The sequence below is a fragment of the Nothobranchius furzeri genome, chromosome 3, assembly GCF_043380555.1.
Source record: "Nothobranchius furzeri strain GRZ-AD chromosome 3, NfurGRZ-RIMD1, whole genome shotgun sequence".
Classification (NCBI taxonomy): Eukaryota; Metazoa; Chordata; class Actinopteri; order Cyprinodontiformes; family Nothobranchiidae; genus Nothobranchius; species Nothobranchius furzeri.
In genome coordinates this window covers 48,948,261-48,972,152 of record NC_091743.1, presented here as the reverse complement: position 1 = coordinate 48,972,152, position 23,892 = coordinate 48,948,261, and the positions used below count along the sequence as shown (strand labels likewise).

At 39.8% G+C, this 23,892-nt stretch overlaps 1 protein-coding gene across 1 annotated transcript; it reads left to right on the top strand.

Moving 5' to 3' along the window:
- The first annotated feature begins 580 nt into the window (after positions 1 to 580).
- Positions 581 to 22,972, top strand: inavab (innate immunity activator b). The gene is made up of 10 exons (XM_070549263.1): positions 581 to 878; positions 12,307 to 12,425; positions 15,666 to 15,799; positions 17,526 to 17,648; positions 17,764 to 17,992; positions 18,104 to 18,157; positions 18,371 to 18,659; positions 18,995 to 19,150; positions 19,227 to 19,896; positions 20,078 to 22,972. Exons 2-10 carry the CDS (start codon positions 12,371 to 12,373, stop codon positions 20,168 to 20,170), a joined length of 1,803 nt encoding a protein of 600 aa, XP_070405364.1. The 5' UTR covers positions 581 to 878; positions 12,307 to 12,370; the 3' UTR covers positions 20,171 to 22,972.
- The last annotated feature ends 920 nt before the right edge of the window (positions 22,973 to 23,892 follow it).

The window sequence follows — 23,892 nt, the reverse complement described above, 5'->3', positions numbered from 1 at the left end:
CTAGTGGTTTGAAAGCACAGCGCAAATACTTGCCTGCCACTTGTTTTGACTCTGAGGGGTCACTTAAAAGGCCATCTTTCAAGTTCTTTAAAATGGCCACACAAAAAAATAAAGCATAATCTAATGTAAAAAAAACTACTTTGGTTAAACTCCCAGGTTTTCACACAACTAGCAGGTGTTTAAAAATACTACATAAAGGGATGAGATAATGTTTTTTTAGGCACAAATGCCTTATGTTTTCTAAAGAGTCCCATTTTATCCGCTGCCCGTAAACTGCACACACAACTCATGATGCATTTGATGCGTTCAAAACCCAATTTTAGCCTCGTAACTTTTCATTCTTTTGAAAAGAAAACATAACATGAAGATCTACTCATCCACTCGTTAACATCAAACAAAGTATTCTAGTGGTTCTAGCTTTACTGGACAGTATCTGCAGTAAATATATGAATGGTATGCCAGAAAAAAAAATCTCGCCATAAATGTCTCCTGTGTCAATGTTGTAATGTTCCATTTACTTTAACTTCTCGCTGGCGACTTGTTACCATGGTGAAAGGTAGTTTGATCAAATCTCGTTTCCGACTGTACGTGAAAGCAGCGCCGCATTGCTTTTACTTTTCTGTGCTCGCGTAGAATCTTTTTCAACAACAGTTGTGTTTTGCGGTCCGAACTTTACTTTAAGTTTCGTTTTACCGCAGTTGTGTTTGTAAACACGTTGGATAAACGTCACTTATCTGTCGTTTTTGCCAATGTGAAATTGAAACTTCCATCCTAGATCTAGAAGGGAGTAAGTATGGAGCCAATGGAGCGCACAGTAGATGGATGTAGCTGAGGCACGATGCTAGCTAGCTAACTACCGAGCATCGCTACCGATCGAGGTAAGAGGGAAAAGCGTGGGAATATGCTTCGTGGGGTTTTTACTTGTCGTGGCAAGGTGTTTGGTCGCTTTCAGCCTTTGAACTTAGACTGAACAAAATGAACTGAAAGCTGAGCGTCAGTTTTTTCTTTCGGGGCAATCCTCTGAAAGTGCCAGAGTGAACTTTTGGAAACTCTTCAAAGCAGAGGCCCAGCAGCGGTGTGACTGAACTGGATGGTTGCTCTCCGATCGTCGTCTTGTGGTTTCATGGCTGCAATGAAGAGCAGTGATTGATTCAATACATTTGACATAATCTTACAAACTGGAAATCAAAGAAAGAGTCAGAAAGACCCCTCTGGTTGGACATCAAAAAGTTTTTCTAGACTCATTTCAAAGTGCTAAATTGAATTAAGTCCAATAATTATACTGTGAAAGACTAGATCTCATGTTAATAGTTAGAGTGAACAGACTAGTTGTATCTAAAATAATAAAGCTTCAAACGCACTTTAAAGATCTGTCTGAGTAGAACCTCCCTGAACCGTCTACAGGTGGTTCAGAATGCCTGTGCTCGGCTTCTGACCAAGTCCTCCAAACACACCCACATCACCCCGCTTCTCCTCCAGCTTCACTGGCTGTCAGTCAACTTCAGGATTCATTTCAAGATCCTGGTTTTGGTCTTTAGGGTCTTACATGGACAAGCATCATCATACATTGGTGATCTTCTCAGTCCCTACACCCCCAGCAGGTCCCTGAGGTCCAGTGACCAAAGCCTACTGGTTGTGCAGCACCAGGCTAAAGACCAAAGGTGACGGATCATTTGCTGCTATGACCCCCAGACTCTCTCCCCCTGAGCCTGAGATCAGTGGACTCAGTGGTCTCCTTTAAAAAGCAGCTGAAAACTCACCTGTTCAGGCTGGTTTTTGCGTGACCTTCATCACCACCCTCTGCTCTTTTTACCAATTCTGCCTTTTCCCAGCATCCACTGATTACTTATCTTATTTGTTTTCTTTTTCCATTCCCTCACATTTTTTTCTAATCACAACTTTTACTTTTCCCATTTTTATGATTAAAAAAAATTAGATTTAAAAAAGTTTTTTGTTCTTGTAAAGTAGCTCATGATTTTTATCTTGAGAGGCGCTATATAAAAGATTGTTTACTCTTGTTTACTCTTGTCAAAGCTTTTTAAAAATTCATTCTCAAAAAAATTTGGATAAATCTTTGCAGCTTTGGAAATAATCTTTGAAAATTCTACTTATTACAAAAGGCATTTTACCAGGTCTGGTGGATATTTTGTTAATTTCTTTTTGCTTCTGTCATTCGCACATGTAAATGAACTGAATTGTTTTAAAAGAAAATGGGGAAGACCAGTTTATTAAACTAAATGAGTTTTAAATATATCATAGAGAAATTATGCAAAACCAGAGCAATTTTTAGTTGTCATGAATAGATTGAATTATGATATATTTGCTGTTTGCTTAAGCCATCATACCATAACAATAACAAGCATGCCTTATATTGTTTTTTATCTTAAATTTAAAATTAATTTTAATATAAAAGTTAATTTATCCAAACCACCTGAAATCTTTCATTTAAATTATAGAAATTTGAGCATTGTTTTAGATGAGTAACAGCAATTTGTATTAGTTGATAAATAACCCCGTGTTTGAGTTATGCAGCTCATGCTTTGAGTTCTGAACGTATCCTTCAGAAAGAGAGAGGTTGCCATTTTGCATGATTATGCACAGTATGTTGTAGTAAGACGTGTTGTTCGAATTATGTTAAATAAAGCTAGCAAAGTGGTATAAATATGCACGTTATGTTCTATGCAGCGGTGCTATTTTCAGATTTATATCTTTAGCTGTCAGTTATCAGCAACAAGCAACTCATTAGTGCTGACGCAGACATCTTACTTCTTGTAAAATACGTTGTCTTTCCTTATTTTTTCACGTGTCATTTTTTCTGAATATGGCAAGTTCAGAGTTGCACCATTAAAATTGTAAAGTTATTTGATTTTACAGAGAAGTGATAAAATTCAACATCCTCTTTTCTCAGAAACCCAAAATAAAGTTTAAATAAGACCTCTAATGGGAATGGTGAAGTAAACAAGTACTAATTTTACTAGTTAACACAACACATAAGGCTTAAAACCTTTTTCCCCCCTCAAATATTCTTAAAAATTATTGAAATTTAAAACTGTAATGCAGATTCTCAAAGGATTTACATCTATTCCCTAACATAAATCACTGCCATGCCACTAGGGGACAGTACATACATACATTTCAGGGTAGTTTTACACCACATCTTCCTGACTGTTGCTAATTTAAAAAAAAAAACATTACGGTAAATGTTACCTGTGGAGCAGAAAGCATGTAACCTTGGCGTGACTTCTCAGACTTTGAGGTAGGGCTGAAAGGATTCCTCGAATAATTTGAGTACAAAAAAGCCTGGAGTCAAGTTTTCTGCCTCAAGGCTGCGTTTAATTCATGTTTAATTAATTCATGGCTTTGCAATCGCCCAGGGTCATGTTTCACCCGGACCGAAATAAGTGACACACATACACACTGCACTGAATACACACGCAAGTAGCGAATGTAACTTAATTTCTCTTACGCCATGGCGGACAACGTGGACCCCGGTGGAGTGCGAAATAGACAGAAAATGTCAAAGGTGTGGGACCATTTTTCACGTCGTAAGGCGTTTACACATGTAATTGTCACTTCTGCAAGCAGACTCTGAGGTCCGCTATATATTCTGTTGACACTGTGCGACTTTTTCATTTGTAGCACTTAGTTTTAGCTCACACTGTGCGTCTGGTAGCAACACGTCAGACTTTTTATTGTGTTGTTATTGACATCTGTTGTCCCTCGTGATTGCTGCAGGAGGACACAGGTATTTATGAGAGTGGCGGAGGAAAACGAAAGAAAGTAAATAAATGTTGTGTGATCAGTATAATTTGACATAACCACGGCAAACATGCTTTCTCGACAATTCTTGTTGTGTGTGGAAAAAAAGTGTAGAAATAAAAACGGGCGTGTGTTATTAGGGAAATAGCTGGCGAGCCATGTTTGCGCATGCGTCGTGAGCGGTTCTGGTGCTGTTTGGGCCGCAGCCGCTCGCAGCGCTACTTCAACAGCTGTCCTCCTAGTTTTTGCTAGGCTCAGGTTGTTTACTTATTTTTTGCACAGGCTTTTGTTTACTGTGAAGTAAAGTTGAAGTGCTGAAGTTTTGAAAACTAGTTTTGAATAAAACTTGAAAAATAACTGGCAATTGCTTGATCATTTTAAGAGTTCTTTCATATTTTATAACATGCTTTTTGATATAATGGTTTACAAACACAACAGGGTAATTTATTAGAGTACTCGATTAATCGATAAAAGATTCGATAGAGTACTCGATTACAAAAATATTCGATAGCTGCAGCCCTACTTTCATGGTCCTTCAGGTAATTCCATGAGAAAATGTAATGTTGATTGTAGTTTTCAGGTGCTGTACTTTCCTGGTCTGCTCGGGGGCTTACGCCTGCCGATGACGTCATCATACTACGGCAATACCGCTCAGCCAAAATATATTGCATCTCTTTTTCAATTCCGTTCTTTCACATTTTTGTTTTTGCAGTTGTGTTATTAAATTTGTGTTTCTTTCTGCCTAAATGTTTTTGAACATGGTAACGTAACTTCCGTAAGTCGTTCATCCAGCCAGTCATCTAGTGTGACGACATCGACAGGTGCAGGACCCCGAGCTGGCCAAAGGTAAACATGGCGTTTAATGTTGTGCCCCCAGAGAAGCTAGACCCGCACCCCATGAACTTTAGATCCAAATTGTTGGTTATATATATGTTATAAAGCTGCTAATATTTTTCAATAACTGGACATCATTTAGTTCCATTTCAACAACATTTCGATGGACATTTCCAGAGATTAAAGATACAAACTACACATTGTCTCCTTAAAATTTTTATTTTGAAAGCCTAAATACTCCTGTGTTGTGCAAGTTTCATTGATGGCTTTTTAAAATCAGCAAAATTAACTATTATATTTAATAGTTTTTCACTCCTAACTTTAGTCTCCTTCAGTGCAGCAATCTCATTAGTTAGCATGTGATTTTGGTGCATTGCAATTTCTTTGCGTCTACACATTTCTGAACACTGACCTGGGGGCAAGGGGCTTAACCCCCCGTACCTTCAGCGACCTGCCAGCGGGGCTGGCATGAAGAGCTCATGCTGAGCAGCCCTGCTCTGTTTAAACTCGCATAACTGTAGAGAAGATCTCTTAATCACAGAGACATTTACCAAACTTTGGAGGGTGAGAAAATAAAAATATCTCAATGGCTCAGACAAGTTCACTCTATTAAGATAGAGAACATTTTCCTAAATAGTTTATCGTCTCTAAAGAGTTTCATTAATCATTTAAGTTCTTCAGGACCTGGACTTTCTTGTATTAAAAGTTCTGATCCATTTAGAAACAGGGCAGCTGTTTCACGGCAGCCTGCACGTAGGAATGAGAGCCTCACCTGCTGAGGTATGCTCTTTGTTACCTGTTCAAACTCAGCAAGATGAACTACATACACTGCACTGATTATGAACCCTGATGCACTTGTGTGCCTCCACATAGATTCAAGCACAAAGTGAGCTATGGACTAATTTAGACTGAGTCAGAAAAGGGAATTCACTAAGTTGTGAATCTTTAGACCATCATGAAGAATAATGCTGTGGCCTGGGGTGTTTAGTAAGTCACGTTGAGGTTTCACAAGTCAGTAGTGGTATGTGTTTTGTGTTAACAGTGATTTAAATTGTCCTCTTTAGATATAGAAACATAGAAATTAGGCATTGGTAAAATTCTGGTGATACGATACAGGGGAGACGATCCGATATATCTCAATATATTGAGATACATTCAGTCAGACGATATTAGCGATTTTTTTAGACTGAATTTACTGTAGGAAAATTCCATAAACAGTCCAAACCGACATGTAACAAGTTTAACCTGAAGTATGTGAACCAAAATAGAGGGATTTACATTTAAATGGTGGAAATAAAACCCACTGTACACTGCTGGTAACTAGTGGTCGGCATTTGAATTGCATCAAAAGAAAAGAAAATACACAAAAGTTTGCATGTAAATTCTTCCAAAAAATTGATACACAGCTTTTGAATATCGATATAATATCACAGGAAAAATAATCACGATATATTGCAATATCAATATTTTCTTACATCCCTAATCGAAATGCTTTAAAATTTAAGACAAGAAACAAACTTTACTTATTAAAGAACAACAGTTTCATTTTTATCTGTACTATTAAGAATTTTAAATAAGGGAACTAAGTAATAAAATAAGTAAATTTTTAGTTAATTTACAGCCTAAAACAGTCAGTGTGGCACCCTCTTCAGGTTAAACGTTTGCACAATGTCAACCAGCCAGCACTGTTTGGTTAGCTGGTGGTGATATGTGACATTAGCCGGTAGGGTTGTCACGGTATGAAAATTTAACCTCACGGTTATTGTGACCAAAATTATCACGGTTTTCGGTATTATCGCGGTATTTTTTAAACGGTGTTGCATATGTTCAGAAAGCATTGATAGTCCTGTTCTACACAAACTGAAATAGTTTAGAAAAGGTTTAACAGTGTTTATTAAACCTAAAATAACACAAAGCCTTAGCAAAAGTGCAACTTTTCACAGGTAAAGGAACAAATATCTTCTTTTTCTGGAACACGTTACAGTAGTCAGTGCAGGTTTAAATTATACAAATCCAAACATTTGGAACATAAACAATATGTAAACAAATCAAAGAAACACCACTTGTTTTCTCATATACTTGTTTCCTTCATTATCAAAATGAAAATCTAAAACTCCGGTCCACACTTGACTTGAGCACTGTACAAGTCAACCTTAAAAAATATGTATTTAAAATAAATAGCCTCTTTAAACAAATTACTAAAATAACTACTACACTATGTAATCAAATCCAAATGTTCAAGTATAAATGGCACTGAATAAGTAAACAAATCAATGACAAGGAACTAATTGTATATTTCTCTTCATCATCAACAAATAAGATGCTTCATCCAGCAACAGGGTGTCCGTGACACGGTTTAAATGCTGGCAGAGGACGCTGCGGCTGCAGTCTATAGTGACTCGTTGCATTCTCCCTCAACCAAAAGTCCTCACGTCATGCATTTAAGCTAAAATGCTAATGTTAACTTACCTTGCACTGGCTGTAGAGACGTGGGTGATGGTCACGCAGATGTGTCATTACATTCAAAGTGTTGCTGCCTTTTGCAGACACTTGTTTCCTGCACGTTCTGCAAACGGGATAGCCGTCTTCTATTAACTGTCCCTCAGCATTTTTCAGAAATCCAAAATATGCCCATACTTCCGATTTAGTCTTCTTTGAGGGCTGATGGATGTCCTGGGCGCTGCCGTCTCCTCCTTCGGCCATTATTTCAGCTTCAAAGTTTTGGTTGCAAACTAAAAAGTGCGTGTGCGCGGGAACTTCAGCAGAAGCGACGGTGGCTGGTAAGGGTCACCGCGCCTAAACCGCGGCCACGGTAAACCCACCGAGATAATTTAGTTTTTTAAAAACTGGACGGTTATTTTTATTGTCAACTTTTTTTACCGGGGTTTACCGCTATACCGTTTACCGTGACAACCCTATTAGCCGGTACATGTGACATCTGCTGTACATCCGTAGCGAGTTTAAGTTGCATGGAATAGCAAGTGTTTATGTTGTTCAACAGATTAGCAGATTTAGCCTAGGGATGAACTGGGGCGATAATTCAGGCTGGGAATTTGCTGTCATCCCAGTCTTGCCATTATAGGGCTGTGTTTGGCTACTTATCAGGACTCCTTGGCCATTATGAGCCCCAACAAAGATTCATATGCTTCATAGAGACTCAAAGATCAGTTTCCAATTGTAAAAAAAAGTTCCAGAGTCCCTTTAATGATTGTTAGGTGTTTTATAGTTAACACCACTCATATGTAAGCATCAAAATTTTATATTTATTGAATCAAAATTAGTTGTTGGGGAAACTTGTGATACTGTAACTTGATGTGCAAACATGCAGACATGCTCTTAAAGGAAGGACTCAGTAGTATTTAGAGCATTTGTTTTACCAGCTGCTGTGTAAATCTGCTCTCTGTCTCTGAGGGATTTCTAGTTTATATAAACCCCCAATGGATCCAGCTACTGGTTAGATTGGGTGGATATTTGTGAGAGCTGTTTCACAGCTTTACATAAAGTATCATGGATTAACTTTGATGTAATGCTTTCCTTTCTTTGAATCATCCCATTTATATGGTTCCTTCAGATAGAGTTTTTAAACCTGTCACAGCTTTGTTTCCTCGCTGTTGCTAAGAGTTTGTGAAACCTGAACTGGTATTATGATCAGAAAAGGTTCTTTATTTTTATGGCACTTCCTAAATGAGCTGCTGCATCCCTCCTCGTATTAACTTACTTTGACGCAAAGTTTTTGCGCTATTTCCTTTTAATAAATCAGCCTCAGTTTTATAATCCAGTACTAGATGAGACTGACTGGATCCTTGCAGAAATCATACTTTTTCTTTTTGATTTCTATACACCGGGTAAAGTAAAATGTCTTTTGGGTGGTAATTGTCTTCCTCCACTGCTGCTAGGTCATATGTTTTATTATCTTGTGGCTCATGACTCATTAAAACAGAAATTATGTTTCTCAGCCCTAAGTTTAATTAAAAAAAATAAAGATAACAACAAATTTTAAAAAAGATTATTTTAGGGAATAAACAAGTGATTGCTTGGAAATTATTATATATATTTCTCATAAACTTCATACTTCTATCTATTTTCCATATGTTAGATAAAAAATAGTCTACTTAGAAATGATTTTCCTTCTGCATGCCTGAAGAAGCTGAAGACCTTCTGTTCTTTGAGGCTGGGATCTGTGTTATGTGTTGAGTTGGGCTCACACTGTGAGCTCTAAATGTAGACGTTACTGAACCAAAACTTTACAGCCTCTGTCACCAGAGCCACTGGTGCCCTCCCCGGTGCCATGTCATCTGAGATCCAATCCCTGAGTGTCTGGGAATTGCCGGACCTTTTTTCAGTGAGTCTGAGCCCCAACATTCCTGGAAAGCCAAGCTGAATATCTACATTCAGAATGAATTCAAGCCATGCAGTCGCTGAGCAGGTGCTGCAAGCCTCTTTAAATCTGGTGGACTATCCCACCGCCATATGTCCCCCCCAAAACTTTTTTGAACAGGGGGTCAAACGGGACAATGAAACAGCCACAGTAATGATGAAGTAAAATCAATGAGTTGTGAATTCATAATAGAATAATCAGTTTATTACATTTTAAACTACCAGAAGATGGCAGCGTCATCTTTGATGTCCGATCATATTCATTATGGTAGTAAATATTAGGGATCATTGTCTAACCAGGAAAAAGGACTGTGGGTAATATAATCCGAGTCCATGAATGTAAAGTGACAGTGTGACGTAGAGATCTCTCAGGGTTTTTAAATCCTAGAGTTTCACCGCCTATTTTATAACAGAAGCTAATACAGGAGATTGGTGTAGGAGACTATTTATGTTCAGCCTGTATGAAAGATCTCAGAGTGACTTATTATAATCACAAATAATAATTGATACATGTTTTTTCAGTGCTCCACACCTTTAAAGTTGTTAAATGCATGAAGTTTGCCGTGGATCTTCTCCTGAGAAGAGGAGTGACTGTTTACATTCCTTTAACACTGTTTATTAGTTTACTGCCTGTAAAACCAAGTTAGCTGTAATATTAACTTAACTCTGTTGCTGACGAAACCCATTATGAACAATAAGCTATCCCACAATATCAACTTGATTTGGTCTGCTGCATTATTTGAAGGGAGTTTGGAGTTTTCTCACCCATACATCAGTGCAAACTAATTTAAATGTGCTTTTAACTGCATGTACTGACATCATAACAACTAATATACAGTACAGGCCAAAGGTTTGGACACACCTTCTCATTCAATGTGTTTTCTTTATTTTCATGACCGTCACCATTTACAAAGGGGCCAACAAGTGCTAAACACCTCTGGGAACTCCTTGAAGACTGTTGGAAAACCATTTCAAGTGACTTCCTCTTGAAGCTCATCAAGAGAATGCCAACAGTGTGAATAAGCAGTAATCAGAGCAAAGGGTGGCTATTTTGAAGGAAATAGAATATAAAACAAGTTTTCAGTTATTTCACCTTTTTTGGTTAAGTACATAACTCCATGTGTGTTCATTCATAGTTCTGATGCCTTCAGTGAGAATCCAGTAATGTATAAATGGTCATGAAAATAAAGAAAACACATTGAATGAGAAGGTGTGTCCAAACTTTTGGTCTGTACTGTACAGCTGCACTTTTTTTAAAGTAATGTGCCAAATTACTTCATTACTGAAAAACTGGACCTGCTTTTGTAACGTTTGTATTGTGTGTTACCCCCAACAGTGGTTGGATTATGTGACTGTGGTATGAAATGTTAGTAATTTAGTCCTAACAAAGGTAAATATAGAAATGTAGTGTTTCTTTGTTTTGAACATCAGTTAAAGTCAAAAAGCCTTTTTAGAACCTTTCTTCTGCGTAAGTGAATCAGTTTGGTTAACGAAACCTGAGCGTTCTTGGTGTTCCTGACACCAGACTTGGTTTCGGGTAAGTTGCTGCTCATGCATTAGTAGGCTGATAAGAGGTTAATGGTAGGTGTAATTCCTCGGCGTGTTCTGTCATTGTTGTTGACACAGTTTCAGATTCTTGTCAGCAGAGCAGAGTTACAGGACACCGTGTAAACCGTTCAGCCCTCTGAGCACGCAGCCCCTCCTCTTCAACAGGCAGTGCTGTCCAACTGGGCGAGTCTTTCTCATTGCTGTTCAGACTCCACGCTGCTCACAATCTTCTTATCCAAGCCGTCATTTCTCAGGGAAACGGTTCACTCAATATCCCTCTCAGATTTTGGCTTCTTTTTCTTTGAATGTTCTGTTAAAGTAAGTAAAAAACTCAACTACTCTGCTGTCAGGGGCTAATGCTGTTTTTAAAGAGTTTGGGCTTTTCTGTTGAATGTAAAACATTTAAAAAATTTGAAGTTTTGGAAATTTTATGGTTTTAAATGTAATCTAACAGATCTAGTTCAAAGTAAAAGGTACATCTTACAGGAGTATTCTGTTTAGTACTAAAAAAAATCAACTAGCTAAGTAATTAGTGAGCTGACTGACTAGAACACTAAACTACTCGGAAAATATGTTGTTTACATAAATTAATGGACAATAACAGCTTTATTTACAAAATTGTTTTATGTTCTTTTTACAGCTAAAATCGACCTCATTGTGTTAACTTGAGGTCTTCGAACACATTTTGGGTCTTCCTAAAGAAAATGTATTTTTACTTGTTCAGAATTATTTTATTACTGATTATTTACATGTAGCTTTTAAACTGTAAACAAAACTAACTTATCAACAGGAAAAGTATCCCAGGTTTTGTGTTTGTGGGTTTACTAGACTGCATAACGTGATGGTGCATGCACGCGTCTACTGGCTCTCTTGTAACTGTCAGTGATGAATGATCTGCTGTGCCTGAGTCGGTTCACCTAAATTCTGCAACAACAACAACAGGACCTTATCTGCGAGTTGGCTCCTGTCAGAGTAAGATGAGCTCAGAGGAGGATGAGTGTCATCTTCAGCTTATGTCCTGGGTGATAAAGGAGTAGATTTTATTACTCCCTGTATGTTCCCGGGTGTCACGCTGTGCTGGAACCAGCGATATAGAAGCTCAAATCCGCGCCGTCGTCCCTGCAATCACTGCAGGGAGGCTTCCTAGTAGCCCTCTCCTGTCTGGTGGAATGCAGTCACCGTCACACTCCTGTAGGCATCCAGTTAATAATTAATCCAGCTTGTTTTTTATTAGACATCCGGTGGATTTGTGACCCGGGCCAGTTATTAACAACCATCGTCATGTCAGAGACAACAAGCATGCAGACGCAGGAAACACCCTAGACAGAGCATGTGTTTGTACCCATGCTCTGTGACTACACCTTTCACGTCACACCTGAATCACTGAAGCAGCGGGTTACGACATAAGGTCATCACGGGAAAGCTTGTGTTCAACGTTGGCCTTAGCTTTAGCTTTGGCTGCTTTTCCTTTAAGCTTGTCTAACTGCTTGTCATCGTGTTTTATACAGAACTTTTTCATCTGTTTCATGATTTTCTTACAAACTTTCTTGTAAGAAAATTTTTTTGTGGTCATTCAAAGCAAAATTAGCTGAAATGCCAGTAGTGTTCAACAAGGAAGTGTGTTTAATGAGGTCTGGGTTTTGTTAATAATTTTATTTCCTTATGAGGCGTTTTAAGGACCTAAACAGTCACACCATTGCTACATGTTTTTTTTTTTTGTAGCAAAAGTCAAATATCTTGGAAACTTTTTATTGAGTGTTTTTTAAATTGTCACATCAAACTTGACAGGGTATGGGTGTGGCTCTACATCGTCCTCCACAGCTGAAGAGCAGTAACGAGTGAATGTACAGACATGGAAGGAACGGGAGAGATCAGCGACACTGACAGCGGCATCATCCTTCATTCTGGTAAATTTAAGCTTTTCTGTGTAACTCTCAATATGTTTCTATCAGAAAAGCTTTCATCTAGCTGCTTAAATGAAGAAGCAGATGCTCAGAGTTATCTTTTCAGGGACATAGCTGTCTTTGTTTAGTCTGAGTTGAAGAACCACTCAGAGCGTAAAAACAACCTAAACCACCCACTTTGGAAAAAAATGTATAAATGAGATTTATAAAAGTAATACAGCCTATAAAGTATGACTATTGTTAACTATCTTTGTTTTTAGGTCAAAATATAGAAGTTTTACTTACTTTAAGTGTTTCATTATGTCAAAACCATACAAAATGAATTAGCATCAGCTTCACATCATATTTAGTTAAACAGCATCTTTTCAAAACATCAGATGTTACAGACTTAAAAAGTTCAAACACACACCATGCTGGATGCGTTTCATTTGCAATAGGGAGCCTAAGTCACTTCGCATCACAGGAAGAACAAAAAGGAGTGCAAGTCAACGGGGCTAAAAACGCTGTTTTCTAATTCCGCTTGTTTTGTGCCATGGATTTCACGTATGATGTCGGTGAATTTTAGACACATTTTGATACCGAGAACGTGCTTATTTTCAAATGAGGGGAAACTATATTTTAGGTTTTGTGTGAAAATAAGTCCAGGACTACAAATGTGCTTCACGAAAGTAACATCATCGAACCAGACATGGAGAAAACTGAGGGAGCATGGCTGTAAGTTCAGCAAACTTCCCACATGAGGAAAGAACCACCATAAATCTGGTCATTTGGTAAGTAGCAGCTACGCTGGGGGGAGGAGATTATGTGGTGACATCACATACGCAACGTGCCGATTTCTAGTTTGTAGTCATGCTAATTACAAACTTTTACAAGCTAATAAATCTCATAAGTACGTGACTGGCATGGTCGAGACACCCATCAATAGTTTTCATTTAAATTGCAGTACAACATATGTGTGATCCAGGGCGTAAGGCAAAGTGGATTAGAAAATTGCCCTTTTAGCCCCGTTGACTTGCTTTCACTTTTTCGTTCTTCCGGGGACCCATGATGCAGAAGTGACAGTCTCCCTATGCTAACTTGTCAAAACTGGGTTCAAATGATCTATTTTGTCAAAGAAAACAAGTTGTTTTGTGTAAACTGCAGGGATGGAGGCTAATGGGATTTACTGTGACTGAGCTGAAGATTATGCAGCATGACAAACACAAGTCACAGATTATGAAATAACTGTTTTAGCATGGTAAGCTGTCCTGTTGTTGATAGAGTTTTTAAAATGACCAAAACTGTGCTGGCGTACTAGACAGATGCATATTTTTACTCCGTTGTCTAACATTACATAGAATGCAAATGCTGCAGAGTTTAGTCAGAGGTTTGGTTGTCTGATGCTAGAAGCAGCTAATGTAGCCTGAAGCTTCAGACAGAAACCAGGAACCAGCTGCTCCACACTGCTGACTCGACTTGAAACTGCAAACTACTGGATTTGTTCCTTGTGAACTTTTTAAGTCCTCACGCTGAGCCAACGCTGACTCAAATGACATAACTTCAGGCAGTTTCTGTCCAACTTGGCCTAGGCTTCTTTAGGGAAATGGTTTCTTTTATTTTTGTTGCAGAATTCCTGTTAGTTGAGTTTGTTTTGACATTTGACAAGACTGGATGCTGTTGTTGAAATCACACCAATAATAACCAGTTTAATGTCTTGGTGTCAAGTAAAACTTTTGGACTTCTCCCTGGTTCTAGAATGTGATTTTGGTCTGTTTTGGTTCTGCAAGTGTAGCTGTTTTGTCTAAGGTCAGAAACTGGATCGCGGACTTCAATTCAACATTTTAACTTTTTTTAAATGAGGAGGTTTGAGTTCTAGTTTACTTTTAAGTGATGCAATATAAAAAAATATTGAATATATTGTTGCAGATCCTAAGATTTTTGGTTACTTATTAATACTTATTAATAGTCTCTACAGAAATAATGTGCATAAATGAATAAAGATTAAGCAGAAACAGTAAACCTAACTTTTGTCCTTCACACCCGTCCTGTATGAAACCAGCTGTAGCTGTAGTTTTCTACTCGTAGTTTCGTCTGCACGTTTAGTTGTTTCTGACATTCCTAGGCTTTAATTGGGCCACGCGCTTTTTGTTCCACTCAATGACTAAAGTGTTTGTCTACAAGGAAAAGGGGAGATTCTTGGGCCTATTGTAGTGCTGTCACATTTCTTTCCTGTTGCACCTCAAGTGATTGTCCGTACCTGCAGGGATTCTTCTAGTAATCTCTGAAGGTATGTGGCGTTCAATGCATTTCACCCTATGCCACTCCCACTGCCCCGAGACTAATCTTAATGTCAGCGGTCACCAAGGCTACAGACAGCGGCAGTCAAGACCTCTCATTGTTTATCGTCACAAAGATCCTGATGCTGGTTTAGTAGTTTCGATGACACTAAAACAAAAGGTTCTTTGTTTGATTTGTAACAGAAAAAACAACAACACAGCTGTTTCGATTGTATTTTGTCATTGGCTGTAGTCGATAGTGCAGTAAATGAAAGTTGTGTGTTCTAATTAAAAAATGCATGTTCCATTCTTGTGTTGTTTGATTACTTTCTAGAAAACAATAAAGCAAGATTTATATTTAAAGGTGTGGAACTGTAAAAAATCCTATTTTAATGACAATATGTATTATAATCAGAAATGAAAACAGTCTCCTTCACCTATCTCCTGCATTAGCTTCTGATAGAAAATAGACGGTGAAACTCTCAGATTTAAAAAGCCTGAAAGATCTGCGTCACCCTGTCACTCAGCATTCATGGACTGACCCATCTGACTCACGACAAGGAAGGCTGTTGTTGGTTTAGCGTCCAGGAAACAGCTGAGAATGTGTCATATAGTAGAAGCTAACTGTTAGCATTAGCAACTCCAACACAGAAAAACGTGTTTGTGGAGATAAAACATCAACATTGCAAGCAATGGTAGAGACACGTTGCTGTTGACCAATCCGAGGGTAGATGTTCAAATATCAGGAAATAAGATTCCAAATCCTGCCGTCGGCTGCCACTCTCTGCTGCAGCAAACTTGTTCATACTGATCCAAGCAATTACAGCCTTTTTTTGCCCCGAGTACGGCTTGCAAGGCATTCATTCCCCAGAGACCACTGCAAATGTATTGATTAAACACGTGTCCCACACTTTTAAGATGTAAAGAAAATCATTACTTAAAAACGGTTTCAAAAACACTGTTTTCTTCTTCCTGTTGCATGTTGCAGGATCTGACAGCCCAACAACCCACACAAAGGATGTGACCACGCACACACGGGCCATGAAGGTTAAACACCAGGCGCTCCAAGACCAGCTGGAGAGTTGCCTCCTACAGTTGAAGAAGCTCTGCATCCGAGAAGCTGTAAGTAAAGTTCTCAGATCATATTTTATAGTAATCGTGTGGACCACAGGTTAAGGTGGAGCAAAGGGTTTGGTGAACTAAACTCAACAGAACGCGGCGTAATGAAGTCAGCTGTTCCATTCAACATGTTGTTTGATGATTCACCGCCTTCTTAGAGAGGATTAAACTGGTGGGGCAGTTTTGTGCACTTTTGATGACGCGTTTTACTGCTGGTTAGCCAAAACCCTGCCTGAAACATCTGGGAGCTGAGAATATGCAGGTGGTACAAGAACATAAACTCTGAACATTTTAAACAGAGAACTCTGAACTTGCATCCCAGAAAGATGAAGAGAAAGGGTCAGATGAGGTGTGGTTGTTGTAGGTTCTCTTCTGGCTTTACTGGGAATAAAAATGTGTGTCTTGATGTGTTTAGATGCATGTGATGCAGGAGTCGGCACAAAGACGTCATCAAATTAGATGCTGTTACGTGCCGCAGATGCAAAGCTATGTTTTCATGTTATATTCATTAAATTATGATGTGGTCAGAAAAGGTGTCCTTTGAAAGCACCAGTGTGAACAGCAACTCCAGAACATTTGGAGCTGAACTGTCCACATCCTCCAGGACACAATGCATCAATTCGTTAGGTGAAAACGGCTGAAGTCGTCTGCAGAGGGCCATCGTTTGGCTGCTAGGCGGTGACACTCAGCACATGAAACAAAAGAAAAGAGTAAAAAATGGATTCTGCTCTGATGATCATTTTTACATTGGTTTGATGCAACAATGACCAGTCAGAGAAGCTAAAAACATAGAAACCTATTCACTTCATCCTCTTTTTTTTAATGACATTAAAACACTTGTTGTGTTTTTCATCTTTGAACTTGTCACCCTGGTGTTTCATACACCATTTTCAGATCTGTTTGTCCTTTTTTATTGTCTCTGCTCTCTGAAGGTCCATAAATTAGCCACTTAAAGCCGTTTAACCCTCTCGGGCTCAAAATAAGTTTTGATAAAAGGACGAACAACTAAGTCCTTCAGGGGTACTTCTGAGTTAAAAAATGCTCATGAAATACATGTGTGGCGTAACCAGGTAGGTAGGTTTTAACTGTTGCAATGCCTGCCTCCAGAGGGTTAAAAGCTGGACACACACTTAATCGTGTGTGTGTGTTGCTCTAGGGTAAAGTCCCAGGACTGATCATTGTCTTCTCCTGACACCCAGGCTTGGCGCTCCTGTTAGGACATGCTCAGGTGAACTCATGGGAATCAAGATTCCTCCTCCCCCTCAGTGAAACAGAATAACTGGGCTCATTGGCCACTTTATGGTTGTGTTTATGTATAAAAAAATATCTGGCTCTGATTTGCGTGAGTGAAATGTTTCAATAAAACTGAGTGCTGCATTGCCACGCTCTTTGGTTTATCAGACAACAAATCTGTTGGAGTGAAATCCAAAGAATGTGGTTATGAAAGGAAATCTCTGCTAATAGAGAATTGTGTAACTGTTTCCTTGAACCTGTATGTCTAAACTTGTTAGGAGATCAGATAGGACACAGTGTTTCATAACTGCCATGGAGACTGGTGGATAAACTGTTCCTGAAAGAGTCAAACAGAAACTGAACAAAGGATTTATTAGGTGTGGGTTAAAATTAGTCTTTGTTTTGACGAACAATCTAATAAAGCCGTCATTAAAAGGACGCTGTTAGTTGTGTTTAGGTGAGACTTTTTCATTCTGATTGTTCTCTTTGTGTTTAGGAGTTGACGGGTCAGCTGCCAAAAGATTACCCTCTCCTGTCAGGAGAGAAGCCTCCTCAGATTCGCCGACGCATCGGGGCCGCGTTCAAACTGGATGAGCAAAACATCCTTGAAGGATCAAAGGTACGTTTACAAGCTGCAGGGTTTCAGTCCTTCCCTCTAACGAGTCGTGATAATCCTGAGGAAGTGCTTCGTTTCCAGACTAAGCTGCAGTTTCTCTCTCCTGCACCCTTAACAGGACTCAGAGCTGAGTTTAGCCGATGCTGAGCTAGCTCTCCAGATGAAGATTTATGAAGCTGCGCGCAAACTGTGTGAGGAGCATCACCTGAGTAAGGCGGTCAGGAAGAGCCGCTTGCAGCAGTGCAAAGTAGAGGAGAAGAAACTCAAGAAGCTTCAAGAAATGACCTTTCAGCTGCGACTGGAGCGCGGACGATCATCACCACTCCCCGCTTTTAACATTTCAAAAGGTGACTGCTGTCTGGGGAAAGCACAGGATGATGAATCCTCTGAAGTTGTTTTCTGTTTGGAACTCAAACCTGTTCCCTTTGATGAATGCTGAACTTGTTCTTTTGTTTCAGATCTCGGCACATCTGATGACAGTTCTTTATCTGACTCTGTGGTGCAGGATGAAGGTAAGATGCAGCTTGTTGGACTTGGTGAGCACCGCTCTGTTTAGCATCCAAGCATAATGCCAGCCATCTGATCTCGGGACTATGAAACATATGAAAACACTTTATTCTGAATACTTTTCATGGTTTCTGTTCGAAGAAGCAGCTCCTAAATGTTGTTTGTGGTCATGATTAATGTTCATCATTCCTCAGTTTTAATTTGTTTTTCTTTAACAGAAGTTACAAGCCAGTCGTCGCAGCCGTCCTCCTACCCGGTGGAAACGGATCCTCCCCTCATGTCCACACATTCCTCAGAAGACGGCTCCTACATGTCTCACTCCGTGGCTCCTCGGCTCTCACCGTTGAACTCCTGTCAGTCTCCCTGCCCTAGCCTTGACTCCAACTTGAGCTTCAACTCAAGCTGTGCGTATGACCAACCTCCCATCCAGAACTCCCCCTGGACAGAGTCAAGTCTAGACCAGCCGTACCAGAAGAGCAAGAAGTCACACACCTCCAGCAACATGAGGTAATGCAGATCAACCATCACGTCAACGTCAGGAAAGCAAAGAATATGATTTATAAGTACTGACCATATTGTCATTGTATGCAATTATTCCTCATAATGGATGCTTCCCACAAACTCTTAAGAAAGCATTTTCTAGCATTACACTACTGCTCTGACTTCCTGTAGTGGATGATTGTGATGTACAACGCTGCCGTCTGTTGGTTAAGCTGCGCTACAACATCTGGTGGACAAACAAACCTGTAAATGTTTATCTGTCATCAAAGAGTCATGAAGAAATCACTTCATGACTCGGGTCGTGCAAACGGGTCGTCTGAAAAGCTGTTTTGTGCGTTCAGCAGGTCAGACAAGTCTGAAAGGTTGCCACAGCTGGAGGCTTGCCCATCACAGACCAGTTTACCACAGCAGCTGTCCCATCTGAGGCTGGGCCACTCCCATTCTAACAGCACGCCCTCCACGCCAGAGAAACACATCTACAGACAACTGTCCCTCAGGTGGCTACACCTCAAACACCCACAGGACTGCTCACAGACATCTTGATTGATTTATTTCTCGTTGTGGTTTCTACAGGCTGTCCAGCCCTGAATCCTCGGCTCTCAAAGACCGCGGTCGCACCAGAGTTCCTCGGAGGCGACCTACAGAATCCGGAATCATTTTACCAGACTCTCTTTCTCCTACGAAGAACTTTCTACATCATGAGGATAGCAACTCTGAAAAATCCTTTTCTTCTTACGGCAGCTCCCCGTGTCAGGAGTTTCCTTCCAACTTTTCCAGACATTATCTGTCTCCGTTCCCTCTTTCCAGCCCACAAGGCAGCTATGGACCTCCAGCTCCCCCCTCCACTAGCTTTTATCATCCTCAAAGTTACCTGCTCAGCCCCAGGATGCAGAGAACCTATTACAACACAGACATGGTCTACCCACCTAATCAGGACTTGGCTCGAAGCCGTTTTCATCAGCATGTTCCCAACAGATACGACTACTGTTATAGAGATGCAGCCGTACCCCACCAGAGAGCACCTAGTATCAGAGTCACCCCCCCTGCACAGAAGGACCAACTGTACTACCACGCTAATGGTCACCCACACCAAGTGGTGAATGAGCAGCTGAAGTCGTGGCACCAGCGCAGTCAGCTCAAAGCACCACGGTCTCGTTCTCTGGACAGACCAGGGGCAGTCAGGATGAAAACCACAGCAGCTAGAGAGCTCACCTACCACCAGAACCACAAGTACCAGGACCAGGTAAGCACGCTTCACAGCTAGAGGGCACATTTCTGTAGTAAAAATCAAAACGACTGAACTGGGCTGATAAATGCAAAAGAACACAATGTTAAAGTCTTTTGTAAACCCCCAAATCAGCTGTTTGCTGTGATGTTATTGTGATTTAACTCAAGTACAGTTTTATTATTCTGTAAACCTCTAGGGTATTCAGAGAGGATCCTTTCAGCGACCTGCAGAAGATGTTCAAGAGCCCTGGTTCATAGATGACAGCTCTCACTACATGAGCCAAGTTTGAGAAGCTGCTTTGAAGCCAGAGTCAACTTTGCTGTTTTCCCAAAGAACCAAAAGGGAACTGAAAATTATCTATTTTCCTAATGAATTGCTCCTTCTGCTAAAACCTACCTTGTTAGCTTTCTTTTCCTCCTTTGAGTGGGCAAAATCGTAAGTTGTTCAACAGAAACTACAGCCTTCGTGTTACTAAAAACACACAAATGACTGCAGTGACCGAAGTATCGATCAGGTGGTATACCGGGCTGATATTATACATCAGCATCAGTCGATATACCTTCTAAGTAGAGCCGATGTACAGACAGTCACCTCCTCAGGCTGCCTGGTGCTGCTGTAGAATTTAACTTTATTTTTACATTCTGAATAACATCTGCTTGATGAATTTCCAGCTAAAATTTCTGTTTATTTACCAGTTTTGAATATTTAAAGCTGCTATAGCAGAGTGGCAAACAAGCTAGGTTTTGATTGCAAACACGATCACGAAACACCCACCCCCTCCCCTCGAGTACCTTCCCTGGTTCTGTGTCCACTGGAACCGGAAACCTGCATTCCCAGAGGAAATGTATTAACGCTAAACACCGGTCACAGTTTTCTACGTCCAAACAACTTTTGACTTCAAATGGTGTTTTTTTGTTTTTGGGACTCTGGTAGTTTGCCCTAATTCTGAAGTGGTAGCAGCCGGCTATTTCTCCTTCTCTGATATTATTGAGCGGAGAACCTCTCACACCAGTGGTGTTTTGTTCCTAAAAACGCGAGTGTGTAATGAGGGAGGTGCGGCGGCTCGGCGGAACCGATAACCGGATGTTTCGGTTCGAGCTGTGTTATTGGCTGAGGTTTTTAGACAAGTGCAAGAGAATCGCATTATTATTTTCACCTTTTTAATCTCCACATTATAATTGTAGCAATACGAAGTTAGAATGTCATTAACTCATTCGCTGCCAGTGTTTCTCACAGTTTTTACTGGTTTTTTAAGAGTCACAGAACGCTGCGCGCTAGGACGATGTCGACGCCAAAACAAAGCGGAGACTCACCTCTTACATCAGGAAGAATCTGCGCGTTTCGAGCGTTATCCGTTCTTTCATTATCTGTTGTTGAATTGTGATCGGCAGAAATTTTCCGGTTCGCGCCTCACCTTTTTTTTACAGGAACAGCCCAAAAATGATCTCCTAACACATGGATGTTCTGCTTCCTGATCACGTGACATATGCGGATGAAGATTGTATTTAGACCTGAGATGTTTGTTCTCACGGTGCGGGGGCTCATTCCGATGCCCACACAGTAAAAACATGCAAATGACGACTTTAGTCATCATTGGCAGTGAATGAGTTAAGAGGCATGAAGAAAGGATTTAAGCTCATTTGCTATAGCAGCTTTAAGACTTGGTCAGCTAAGTGATTTGTTTGATTCACTTAAGTTATGTGTGAGATTTTAACACTGAGCAGTGTCCAAAATAGCTGGTTAAACTCAGACTTCAAAACTGATTCAGCTTTAGAAAATCTGTGCATCAATTGATGGTATTAGTCACATTTTAACATGAAAATAAGGTTAAAAAAAACGTGTAGATATTGGCCAGCAGCTGACCGTGACCTCTCCATGTCATTTGACCTCTAGTTGGCGACAGACGCTACGGTACATTTTTGGTGTTTTAGCAGCCAAAAAGACGAGCTAGAACTGAACACTTGGAGTGTTAAAGGTTGATCCATATGAATTCTGTGAATTCTGTCACATTATTTTGCATAATAAGTTTTCAGAAAGCTGAAGTGTTTCTGCAGCGTGAATACCAAGTGTTCTCTAAACGAAGACGTGGCGATAACTGGAGCTCCGTCATGTTGCTCCGAGTTGTTACACAACATAAACCGGTGTGATTTCAAAAATATCCTTACTTCTGTCAACCTATTTTTTTTTTTAATTTATCACAGATTGACTCATTAAATGGAATTTTTAGGCTCACTTTTTTATTATTTTTTTTACAGATTGGTAGACAGGAAAAGGTTAAATCCTTTTCATTAAGCTGTTTAGAGACAAACAACCCAGAATAATAATGAATAACATTTCTGCCAACTTAACATGTTAACTACCGTATGTTGAGCTGCATGACGTTTTTATTGTGTATTTTCAGGCAGATTGGTTTGGTTCTGTTTAAGGATGTGCCAGTTAGCTGCAATAACTAACCACAATTAATTAGCTAAACAGGTACTAACGTAAGCACATGACAACCAAAATAGCGCATTGTGATAGAATCAGGGTCTTGAGCTAATGGGACCGCGTAGTGAAATTTACATTTTAGATCTCAAACTGTAACTTTTTATGTTTTTTAGTTCTTTTTATTGCAGTCAACCCCTTTTGTAAACAGTTTATTGCGTTCCAACAAATAATCACTTCTAGGCGAGTTGGGAAAAAGATTGAACTAGTCTGTTCTTAGCTCCAGCTGCACACCGGCTGGTCCCACAGTGATGTTTTTGTGTTAATTTATTGTGCTTTTCACCACTGAACCATTGGAAACCTGACTTGAAATGAAAGCAGAAAAGGACCAGAGTTTGTGGAACAAATCCAGAGTACCAGACCACAATCATTACCTTTTATGCTTCTTTTTATATGTGTGTGTATTTATCTGTTTTTGCTATTTGTCAAATGTGTTGTTTATCAAACATTTTTCCTGTGGAAGTAAATAAGTAGTATTGTTTTGTTATTCTCAAGTCTCATTTTCTTGTTTATTCCTGTTTCCCTGCACATGCTGATGCTGTTTTGTAAACATTGATTTGCCAGTAAAAGAAAAGTGTAAATGAAGAAGATCCATTTGTTCATCTGATTGTATTGTTTTTATTGTTTTAACAGTTCAGATTTTCTGAAGGTTATTATTGCTATTATTAGTCTTTACTCTGTTAGTAACATTTACAGTAACGAACAAAAGTATTTGAACACTCTGCGATTTTCCAAGTTCTACAACTCAGAAATCATGGAGGTGTCTGAAATTCACATAGTAGTTGCATCCTCACCGTGAGAGACCGCATTTAAAAAATCTGGAAATCACATTGTAGAATTTTTAAAGACTTTATTTGTATTGCACTGCTGCTCATAAGTATTTAAACACCTGGCAATCAGCAAGAGTTATGGTGCATAGAGCTATCACTGATGATAATAAAGGTCAGTGGCATGAAGAGAGGTCACTGTCAGTAGAGCACTACGCTTCAATATGCATTGCATGGAAAAATCCCCTGCTAAAGTCATCAGATGTCATGGGGTCTCATTTATAAAACATTGCGTAGAATCCTTACTAAAACCATACTTAAGCTCAGCAAAAAAAATATGTACTTTCTGCCAAGGGGACGGGATGATTGCAACCACCTTCCCCCAGTCAAGGGTATTGAAGATAGGTTGTGGCTGGGCCTTCCAACATGACCTAAAGCACACAGCCAGGATAACCCAGTGGCTCCATAAGAATACCAAGGTTCTGGAGTGGCCTAGCCGGTCTCCAGACCGAAATCCAATAGAAAGTCTTTGGAGGGAGCTGAAACTCCCTGTTGCTCAGCAACAGCCCCAAAACCTGACAGACCTAGAGAAGATGTGTGTGAAGGAGTGGGCTAAAATCTCCTGCAGTGTGTGCAAACCCAGTTAGGACCTGCAGGAAACGTTTGACCTCTGTAATTGCAACAATGGCTTCTCTACCAAATATTAACCGTGGTGGTAATGTGATGCAATCATGTTCTTTTTACAAAAAAAATCCACAAT